The sequence below is a fragment of the Anser cygnoides genome, chromosome 2, assembly GCF_040182565.1.
Source record: "Anser cygnoides isolate HZ-2024a breed goose chromosome 2, Taihu_goose_T2T_genome, whole genome shotgun sequence".
NCBI lineage: Eukaryota > Metazoa > Chordata > Aves > Anseriformes > Anatidae > Anser > Anser cygnoides.
The window spans coordinates 149,468,732-149,480,744 of NC_089874.1; the positions used below are offsets into that span (position 1 = coordinate 149,468,732).

At 40.1% G+C, this 12,013-nt stretch overlaps 1 protein-coding gene across 11 annotated transcripts in view; it reads right to left on the minus strand.

Annotated features, from left to right (window-relative positions):
• SAMD12 (sterile alpha motif domain containing 12) overlaps positions 1-12,013 on the minus strand; it is a 175,165-nt gene that overhangs the window by 146,577 nt on the left and 16,575 nt on the right. For all 11 annotated transcript variants that reach the window (XR_010828771.1, XM_066990689.1, XM_066990686.1 and 8 more), the window contains one exon: positions 11,229-11,407. Coding sequence is in view for 10 of the 11 variants with exons in the window: in XM_066990689.1 (XP_066846790.1) it covers positions 11,229-11,407 (179 nt within the window). In the remaining variant the exon portion in view is untranslated. The remainder of the gene's footprint in view (positions 1-11,228; positions 11,408-12,013) is intronic.

Consider the following 12,013-nt stretch of genomic DNA (forward strand, 5'->3'; position numbering starts at 1 on the left):
TGAGATGTCCCAGGTGATGAGATGGGTAATTTCACTGCTCCCCACTCTACTTCTCATATAATTATAGCTCTGGAGACAGACAGCAGCTACACTTCTCTGAACAGAAAAATTTGCACCTGTTTCACTGAAAGAACATCCAATTCTCATCTCTCATTCACCAGGACAAACTAAAGAATTTGGTAAAGCTGGTGAGGTGATATAAAAATCAAAACTCATTTGGTTAATAAGGTTACTACTCCTTTAGGTTGATACCTCCAGTTCCTCATCCTCTTCTCGGTCTCCCCTCCAACCCTATTTAGGCTGCAGTTCAATGGACACTTCTCTCAGCAGCAAAAGCAGCACAGCAATACTCTCCCTACCTGCTGCCACTATGGCCAGGTGATTAAAATAAGCCAAATTAACAAGGGAGTGCTGCCAAAGGGGACAGTTCTCACTGGTTATTTTTGACCATCTAGTATAGAGTAGTCTATAACAAAAGCCAAAATGAGACAATTCAGGTGGATGATAAATTGATCATCAATTCACTGAAGTCAAAGAACTGAGCAGTCAACTCAATAAAATGAGAGAAAGTAAGGGCTGGGTGCTGAAATGTGCTGCACGAAGCACACCACTAAATTAGGTGCTCCATCATCAGCTCACATCGGCTGGGCCATACTTGCATTTCAACTCCATTTTGCCCTCTGTCCCTCAGAGATGCCCTGGTACAAAGCTCTGTATGATCCTAAAGTGCACCACGTTTGTCAATGGAAAAAAAAAACCAACAACACAAACAAACAAAAACAAAAAAAAACCTACAAACCCAAACCCAAAACAAAAGTCTAACCATGGGAGAGCAGGTTAGGGAGGAAGATGAAGATGATCATGCGGAAAAGAGAGCTGAATAAAAATCTCATCAACAATGACCTCGCCTTATTTGCCATCATCACGCCACGTATAGAAGTGCTGATCTTATTTTCAAGTCCAGTTCCACCCTCTCATTTTATTTTCAGTTTATAGCATCACTTGCAGTTTGTGTGAACTATTTTATAGCACAATAAGATGCACTCTGTATTGTCTTTGGTGTTTTTTTTTACCCCACCAAGTGTCAGGCCTATCCATTTAACTTGACTGCATTCTACAGTGTTCTTTGTGGAATCAAAAGTTAATGCAACTGCCTTCTCTGTTATTATTCTTTCTGGATTTTATCAGCATTTTTGTGTCCTTTGCAACCTGGAAACCAGCGTGGGGAGAAAAAGTTATCAGGAAAAAAAAAGTTAATGTCTTTTACTGTCTCCCTTCCAGCAAAACAGGCAACACATTCTAATGGACACACACGAGTAACTGAATTTCATCTGAATTTGAGATTTTATCACCATGCTGAACACTGATCTGAGCACCTCATTTGGCACTGTTCTTCAGAAATACTGTTTAAAAATGAAACGCTTCAAATACCAAAGTTATTTCACCAGATATTAAGGGAAACTTAAATAACAGCTAAGGAAAACACTGATAATTATTAGGCCAAAACCCCTTTTTCCAAATAATCATTCAGCTACTAGTTACTACAAACAACTAGCTACAGTTTGCAAGTCATAAAGTAGCCTTCCCTACAGAAAAAGAAAACAGCAGTGACAGTTGAGTAAGCATGAACCTTAACAAGCACTTCACTTTCAGAATCTTCTTCTACAATCAGCAGTAAAAGTTTTGGGAAACCTTACTACATGGAATAACAGTCTCAGTTTTCCTCATTGGGTCTATGAATATCACCAATGACATTTAAATATGAAATATTGACAATAAAATTATTTTTTCCTTTAGCACAAACCAAAAGAAGAGCAAAATGTCTGAGTCACCAGAAGAGAAATGTTTGAGACAGTCACATCTGAAGGAGAAGATGTAATTGTGATAGAAATTGTACCAGAAAATGTTTTTCTACTTAATCAGCAAGGACAGCAATTAGTTAAAAAAATCTTCAAACTTAGACACAAGCTGTATTTACAGAAAGGATGGTGTATCAGCAAAGGTATGCTGAAGTTCAGTCACATCTACTTTTCCATAATGAAAACATTCACAAAATCCTTGGCAATCTGAAGTGTGCTGCTAAGATTGAAAGCAATCAGCCTTGAATGAAAGATGAATTAATAGTGATTCCAAAACCATTAGATACAGACTCTATTATCACACTTTTGTTTAAAGCAAGGAAAAAAAGGAAAAAAAGTCGAGGGTGTCTAGGTCAACAAAGTCATCAGTAGTTGATGGATGCACTTACAGACATTAGAGAAAAAAGGGAAATAGGCAGAACATAATACCCACTTACAAGATGCCATATGTAAAGGGTATGAAAAAAGGCCTCAAGATGAGCAGTAACTCTACCTTGTTCAGAGCTGAAGGTTTTCTATTTTTAAATATGCATGTCAAGGACACATTTAACCCTAGAGTTGCAGCTTGATGCGTCATAACACATTCATTCCTAGACACTGATAAAATTAGAAATATTCACTCTACCAACTACATCTTCTGCGAACAGTCCCTACCAGTAATGTCTGTGAACCCCGGGTGAGGAATTAGGGGATAGAGGAGACAGAGGAATTCTTACTTCAGAAAGTGTTGATGACTGCTGTATGGTTAACCTCTAGGCAAGCTGGAAACGCAACGTTTTTGTTGTGAGAAATGGTCAATTTAACAGCGTGCTACTACCCAAGGCAGTGGCCTTGCTCCCTCTCCCCGGTAGTTTGCTGCTGCTGCTTCTGCTGGTAGAGCTCTTGGGGTTGCAAGAAGAAAGATCACATCTGTTAGCTGCTGTGAGATACAAAATGGGTGTAGATGTCTCCCAAAAGCCATGCTGAGCTCTTGCTGCAAACTCACAGTCAGACTGCCAGGAAGCCCTGAGCAGATCCTGCTGGTTATTCAGACATAATCGTGCTTAGGTGGGCTCTGGTAGCGATGCTCCACAAGAACCAGGATCGGCATCTCCCATTTCAGGCAAAGCAAGAGTAAGCGCTACATCACTCTTAATCAGTCATAGGAACCCCACGCTACCTACTAATTGGTTAAAATATTAGAGGAGGAAAGGGAAGAATTGTCTCTCACTAAGCATGATGTTCTCCTTACCTTCTGCTTGCTTCACTGATAATACAAAGCATCACAGAAGATATTGTCTTGGACATTCGGGAGTTATCTTTCCGCTGCCTGCACTGGCACAACAGCTACACAGTAATCTGCAGCTGAACATGGAGCAGAGATAAAACAGAAACTCTTCTGACTGCCATCCACATCCAGAAACAGCCAAAACCATAGTATTTGCAAAATGTGAAATCAAAGCATACTAGAAAGCATCCTTGATTTCAGGTGTTTTTGTCAGCATTTTTACAATGCCTAGAGGCCCTCAGTGAGACAAGGTATCCCCCTGCACCAAACACCACGCACGTGCTGGTAAGTCCCCAGCCACCAAATACTTCCAATCGAAATCACAGGCAAGCCACAGGAAGCTCTCCAAAATCCTCCCCAAAGTAAAGTCCTTACAAAAATGGAAAATCCCATCTACACCATCCATCAAAAATTAATTAAGGCTTGCAGAAGGCAGCATATACCAAACCCCACTGTGCTTTTTGGGAACTGTGGCGGAACAGTGTCCTACATCAAACCCTCTTTTAATTGGATGTACAGCAAACAAAGCACCAGAGGAGGCCTTCACCATTACCCACCACGGAAAACAGCTGGAGAATCTATTCCATGGAGGAGAATGAGAACATGCAGAAAATGCACTACAGCATTTATTATTCTGGAGCATCCTGCCCAAGTCAATGTTTCCCAGGTTTCAGGCACACATGGCAAAGCGTTTGGAGAACCCATGTTACACATGTACACGCGCACAAGAAAAGGTTGGTAGCAAGTTTATTCCAAGTCTTAGTTTTCTAGTAAAACCATCAGTTTTAGCTCATCCTAATCATCTTCTTTCTACAGCTGGAAAAACTGATCCACACATCAGGAATTTCACTTCCGTGGAAGAGTAACAGATTCTAAAGTCCAAGACCTATTAAAAAAAGGGGGGGGGGGGGGGCGAATACACACTCCAATCTTTCCCTTTTAATCCAAAGGACAGACTTTTTCCAGATTAGGCAGCATTTGCTTGCTAGAAGATCATACTGAACACAGCTGTATTCACGTGTCTAGTCCATCCTAAGTGTTCAATGTATGATTTTTGAGATAAACACAATTTCTGAAATGCGGCCTTCTAACACATTTCACCTCCGCTAGACATTAGTAACCATTTCAGTATCAAACAAAGGCTCGTTAGCTAGTAAGGTTGAGTACAGAGTTCAGTTTGAGATGAGGATACCTAAATTCACATGTCAACGTAGTCCCATACAGCGTAAACAGACTCTGATGAGCACTGCTCACTTCGGATCAAATCTAAACCCTCTCTACGCTCTTCTGAGTATGTTGACTAGATCTCCAGCAAAAAATAATAGGAGTTTAGATACCTAGCTTACACACAGACACTTAAATTAAGTTGCCCTCATCATCAACAAGTTTAATTCCACTCATCGCAACCGAGGGAAAGACGGACTCCATTCTGCCCCCAGCCATCCTTTTCCAGACCCTTAATGAAATCACTTCCTTCCTTAGCGCACCTCTGCACTGAGTGAAAGCTTGACAAGTTGATAACACAAGAAATGCCCTTCAGACACTATCAGGGCTATTACGCTCACACACCCCTTTTGTGATTGTGACACATTTCACTTGCAGTGCTAAGCAATTATGTCATTTTTTTCAAAAATGGTAAAGAAAAAAAATTCCCACTTGTAGAGAGGAAGGTGGACTACAGCAACTGCTAATCAGTTCTGTCACAAGTGTCCAGCAAACACATGTGGCAGATTAATGAAATTACGGTTATAACTCAGATGAGATGCACTATTTGCAGAACTCACAGTGCCAGCAGTGAAGCATTAAACTGCTTTCCTATTTTAAATGCTAAATTGGTTCCATAATACATTTTGTAATCCCTCTAATCAGTATTCTATTATTTTCTTTAAAGGACAATTCTATACTTTTTCTTCTCCACCAAGGCAGCTGTGTCATTAAAATACTGATTTATTTTTAAAGCAATCTCCGGGAAGCCCTTAGAGTAGCTTCAAAGTGAAAGCAGAGGTTTTGGATGGCTTTGTGGAGCAGCGTCAGAACAAGGCAAGCAGAACAGGCAGTGTAAGTACATTATGCATCTGCACGCTGTATGGAATTGCTTTTTTCCTCTAAAAGCCGCTCCATCTTTTTATCTGTATTTCTTTTTCCCTGAAGAGAAGTTCTTTTAAACAATGTGTCTGTGCCCACATGTGCCTATAGCATCAGGCATCCCACTTATTTCTAGAGTACTACCCCATCTTTTTACTACTTGTTTGCTAATACATCCTGCAATCGCTGCTTCTTTTCACACTACTGTAACGGAAAAGCACACAAATTTCACACTGATAGCTTTCACAGGACAATAGAAGCCTGAAGAGACGACATTTCGCTCCTTATGCTCCCTCAGCTGCCTCTTTGTAACCATCTGCTCTTGCCTAACCTACACACGGAGGCGGCATTCGCTCCCTGCAGCAGAAACCACCATTTTGCTGGGGATTTGTGCAGCCCCCAGCCCACCGCAGGGTCGCAGGCTTCCCTTGGGCCAGCACCCTGCCTTCCTTCAGGTGCGTACACTGTGCGCTTTCAGGCACCGAAAATGTTTCATTGATTTTTTTGGTGACGGTCCAACTGCAAGAGGCCTGAAAAACAGGATTTTCTCTTGCTGGTATCAGTGATCCTGATGCAGCAATAGACTTACTTGTACAGATGAATGCTGTAAAGGATCTCTTCAAATAGTTCGGAAGGTCAATAGTGGTCTTGTCTTCTGTGAGTAAATTTCATCTGCTCTACTTACAGCCATCTAAAGAGCTAAGTATTAGACTGAGCTAGTTATTTTGAATTCCTGTGGGAAGAAAGAAGAAAAAGAGAAGCAGTAAGAGAGTAATCTCATCTTCAGACAGGGAAGGAAAAGAATAATGGTCCTTTGCAGATGCCCTTCTTTTCCCTTCGCTGTCCTGGGCAGAGCACAACAAATGAGGTCAGGCAAGATCTCCCACTTATGTGCAGCTGCTGTCAGGGCAGATGATATTTCAGAACCCCCAGGTATGCAGTCACGACGAACTGGAAAAGACAGATCTTTTATGGTGAATGCAAAAATCCTGCTGCAAAAAACATGGGGCATCACAGTACGCTACTCATAACAAGAACAGAAGACAGAGAATGGGGAAAAACACACTGGACTGAGAATACATGTGGACTCCAAATCAGGCATTTGTCCTACAACAAGCTGACTTAGAGGACCGCAGCAGACAGATCTGTTTCTTGTCTCCCTGGCTAATTACAATTTAAATTCTGAACCAAGCAGTTAAATCCTGCCCTACAGGTAGGGTTCCTCCAGCACTTCATTCCATCCAGCGAGGGATAAAAACATCAGCCTCGGCTGCTGGAAATGTACAGGGTCACCCAGCATTCCTGTTTCACCGCTCAGGATACAAGTAGAGTTCACTGCAGAGTTTTGAGACTTCAGACAGCACAGGTCACAAACAAACGATAAGCTGAGAGAGGAAGAAAGGTGTCCCCAAATGTTTCAGCACCTGAGCAGAACAGACCACGCGGGGCCACGCTGAACCTCCACTTGGCCAGGTGAAAACACTTTTGGGTTTCAGACAGTCCAACTGGGTGCTTGGTTACATACCCCACGGCCACCACAAGGAAGAGGGGAATAGTTGGAAAACAAAGCAAAATGGTAAAACTTCACCAACCAACCCACTCGGTGGCTGTTGATGTTTCTCAACCAACTACAAAAAAAATAAAAAATGGTTGAGCAGCTATTATGAGTATGTATGTAATGTTACACATATCCCTAGGATTGCGGCTTGGCAAAAACCCTCTCTTCCATCCTACTCATTTTATAAGTTTGACTACAAAGGATAATACTGTGAAACAGAAGCCACTGATTAAAAAACCTGGAGGATTTTTTTTTTCAGGAAAATATTTTTTTGTTCTTCTGCTAGAGAATAATTTTTTTTTTTTTGTGTAACTGACAAAATATCAACGATGCACACCCCAAGTACTCCTGTGGCAGAGCAGAGCTCTTCAGGAAGCCAGAGGAGCTGCTTCCACCCCCATCAACCCTGAGCTGGGCCCAGAAAGCTGAGATAAATGCTCATCTTCTTGGTAGAGAGGGCAGTCAGCCCTCCAGTGTTGTTCAGTATCACTTTGAAAAAGCTTTTTTTTTTTTTTTTTTTTTTAAAGAAAGCAAAAGCAACCGAAAGAATTAGAGACACTCTGACAAAAAGTACACTTTACTGGTGTCTACACAGCAGTCATCAACAGAAGGCAAGACAAAACACCTCTCTATTTACCAGTTTCCTTCCAGAGTTTTCACGAGCATTTTAAAGGACTGTTAATTTGTCTCTGAGTCAGATAAAAATCTGCTATTACCAACACAAAAGTCTAACTGTAGTGGTTAACATTAAAAAGTCTTTATTATTTGCTACTGCTGCTCCCACATGAGATAAAGTGTGTCATCAGATATAACGCACCTTACTTAAGAAACAAAACTCCCTGAAGAAATGATCTTTTAACAAGTGACGGACCAGATTTGGGGGGTCATGCTCACACTGAACAGCACTTCATGAGCGCAGTACGTGGGCAGCCTTGATAAACTTAGCATTTCTGTAAGAGAGGCCTTTCTGAACCTTGTTAGGAAAGGCTTCCTCTGTTAAAGCCTACACTGAGAGAAATATGGGACTTGAAAAGTATAGTAAAACGCTCAGTACCCTAAATTATCGCTGGATAAACACAGGCCATTGGGAGCTACTGAGTAGAGTTCTGTTAAAAAAAAAATAAAACCAAACAGACCATAGCAACAAGAAGCAGCATTTTAATAAAATAAAGAATTCCAGAAAACACATATGATAGGCAGAAGGTGGTAGTTAAATAAGTTTTGTACACGTTTTTTATATCTATCTACATAAATATATATACATGAAGCATCCTTGCTTTCTCCAGTGAAGTTTTCTGCTCTGTAAGACTGTCCACTCAGACTGATTATTTTATACACTCTGAATACTGAAAAACAGTTACTGACCAGGAAAGTATACATATTTATATCCATAAGTACACATTTTTAAATATATAAAGCTATTTTAACACTTCAATAATATCCTTAATTTGTATTATCTCCTGTACATTATCAGAGTCTCAATGAATTAAGCACATCAATTTAAATATGAGTAATCATGGCCTTTTTCAGACTTTCTCATATTTTTTATACATAACAAGCTGGTTCCTTAGCAGAGTCTAAGATCATGACTCCATTTTTCTTTAAAATCACACCTCTGTTCATGAGAATTAGATCCCACACTCATCAGGAACATTCTAAATGAGAGCTCCTTCAATGAAACTACACTTTCTGCTGTCTGCATCCCGGATATAGAAACAAGTACTTGTATTCCCCTATTTGCAACTCAGTAGCTGCAGAAGAAGAACTTTAAATCTATCTGTAGCCCATGAATTATTACTGTTCTGCAAAACCATAGCTGAAGACAGAAAAAGGACACGCTCTATTAGAAAGGAGACTCTGTTTGTTTCTTTGGACAGCAAAACGTTAGAGCTGCCAGGGGTTTAAAGTGCTGGAATTGGTCCCAATGAAGACAAATTAGAAAGCTGAAAGCAGAGAAGACAGTCTATAAAGGCAGCCTAAATTGCATTCGATACATTGCAATGCTTTGTGCAATGTATGTCTCACCACTGTGGATATGGAGCATGTGTAAATATTATCTGTATGTACAGGATTGCAAAGAAACCTTTTTAAAAATAACTGAGCAATGAGGAAATATAGAACAAATGGATTTGCCCAATGTTTTATTTACAATACTTGCCTCTATTCCTTCTCATCTTTCCACTGTACGGATATGATTGCATGTATAAAGTTTCATAATGACAGCTTGCTTCAACTCCTAAAGCCACACAAGTGACAATCCCAACTCTATATTCACATTTTAGAGGATAAAGCAACATGGTTTTGACATTTAAGGAGAGCAAGCCTGAAAAGACAGGCCACCTCAGGCTATAACATGAATCCAGATGAGAAACGTCACAAAGTTAATACCACACACACACCACAAAAAAAAAAAAGTTACAAACAAGGCACTCACAAAAAGCAGACAACTTCGTTAGCTTGATATTATTATGCCAAACTTATTCCATCAAGCAAAATGCTTAGTTTGGGGTGGGGTTATTTTGCTGGTCTTGTGTTAAATCTGAAGAATGCCCAACTCATGCTAAATAAAGCTACTGTAATCAGACTGAGGAAACCAATGGCTGATTTCACTACCTTCAGAGCAGTAAACTTCCTCTCTTTCCTGGCTATCCCCTTGCGCAGACAGCCTTGGAAATGGCTTCCCATCCATCAATCCAACAGGTACAGCTCACATAATAGAAAGAGGCTCCATTATATTAAATCACCAATGTATCTCATTCCAATTTTCCACTAGAATAAGTCTTTTGCAAGCAAAGACAAGCCTGATCTGCCTGGGTTCCATGTCAGCTACATGAGCCCATTCTCATCTGGAAGCCCCATGGCATCACTAAGCTCGTTCATGCCTAAGCTTGCAAGATCTCTTCTGAGTTTAACGTACTTGAGTTTTCAATACAGGGCAGATCTGCATCTGGTGAGGTCAAAACAGGGCAGAGTCAGATTGCTTTTGTAAGTGAAAGGCTGGGTAAACACATTATTAGCTAAGCTTTATCTCAAAGCCCATCCAAAATTTGGTGGTCTTTACACTAAACGGATGATTCCAACTAAGCACAAGCCTGTTTGCCAAGGGCTCAAGAGAAATCAGCAATGTGCTTGATCACCAGCCCCCAAACAGACTACAAGTAACAGTGTTTCACAGAATATCCCAATATGAAACAGAATATTCTATGAAATTGAATATCCTGTTTCACAGAATATCCCAAGATGGAAAGGACCCACACGGATCAGAGCCCAAAGAGAGACAGACTTTAATCAATGCCAGCTTGAACTGGATCTAGTTAACAAAGCTTACAGCTGAATCAAGTTGACAAAAGACAGAATGAAAAGAGCGTAAGGTGTTCTCATTCATAACTAGATATTTTAGACAAATATCCAAATGGAGAATTCATACCAAGCCTTTATTGTTAAGGCTACTGCTCAAAACATTTAATGCTATTTTATTCTAAAAGTGAAATACCTTGTAACTGTATGCATGTTATTTGTAAGATTTACTGTATTGATGACAGTAGCAAATACTCTTATTTTTTCAGTCATTGAATGAATTGTTATTGTACCTAGCCTTTTTTGGTCTTTAAAAAAAAGAGATGACAACACTCTTTTTATTTGCTCTACTAGCTCCCAAAGTGTCAGACTCAGTAACAGTGAAACTTTTCATCCCCTCAAAAAAACTGCTTTTAGGCAGGTCAGTAAGACTGATAGGGCTTTTAAAGAATCTCTCCCAAACTACTAGTATTTTTTAAAAAATATTCTCTTATATTAGATACACTCTTAACTAGAACAACATATGACAAATTATTGTTCTATACCTGAAGGGTCTGGAGCAGACATATTCACCTGCACCTCACAGTCATGTCTATTGCACACAAACAAGAAATAGCAAAACTCTCATCAGCTTATGAACGAGTGCAGACGCTTCATTTGTCTTTATGGTTCACCTGTGAAGTGTGTTTATTCACTGACATACGAGATACATAAGAACTGACAGGGTATTTTACTTAAAATTAGTTAAAAGTTTATTGAATTCAGTTATCAAAATAAAAATCCATACATTCAAACCTCTCTCTTCCTTTACCTGCTCCAGGAAAAACAAACAAACAAACAAAAAAATAACTATCTATTGCCATTCTGGTTGCTACTCAAGTCATTCTGAAAACAGGTCTTCATAAAGCCTGAAAAAGAGCAATTTCATTATTTATCATTATCTTCACATAGAGAGAAATAAAATAGTGCAGTGTCCACGGTGTGCGTGAAAAAATTCCACAGCAATACCTCCCTTCTGTAACACCCACTTCCTTAGACTTATTTTTGCACCTTCGTATGTCTTTAACAGGATGATAAATGCTTTTTAAGCAGTAGTCAGGACTTCAGAATGCCTGGATTCTTAAAGACTCACCACAATAAGTAAGGATCCAGCTCTTCTTACCTTAGATATTTCTGGTTCCACTTGTTGCTTTTTGGGTGTCTCTTTTGACTCAGGCCCTTTTGGAGCACTGGTGTTCTTCGCAGAGGGCGATTCAACTCCTTCACCTTCAAGTTGCAGATTAATGCCTTCTGTGGGGACAGGGTGATCAATACCATTCGGATTCAGATTGCAATGGATAGCTGGGAAAAAAAAAAAAAAAAAAAACACTGCTTAGGAAAGAAGAACCCAAATGTTGCAAACATTTATCACAAAGTACTAAGAAACGCCATACAGTAACAGAGTTATGACAGATAATGGCAAAAGAACTGTCTGTAGCTTGACACTGATCCAGGATATGATATTTGAGGAAGAAAATGAAGGGTAATGCAACACTGTATAAGGCTATTTTGTGCAGGCTTCTGTGTCAAACTATATTCTCCTGGCATCACTACAGAGTCCCCCAGCTTGCAACTTTTACTAGTGTACGACAATCTATCCCATGTACTTATCCTTCAGTCATACCTTTTTTCTCCTTTCCAGGCAAATAAGCTGAAGTTTTCCTATTGCATTTTCCATTACCTATAACATGCAAGGTTCTAAACAACGTGGGGTAAGTAAGCTGTGCACAGCAAGTCGGTCTTTGCATAGAGTAATGCCTCACCCAGCTGCTTATCTCCCTTCAGCGTTTTGTGCCGCTGCAAATCACCACCCACACCATCCTAACAAGCAAGAGGGATGTACTCTCTAGGAGCATATAATGAGGTGTGGACTAATGATAGCAGAATAAGGAAAGCAGCCAGAGGGGG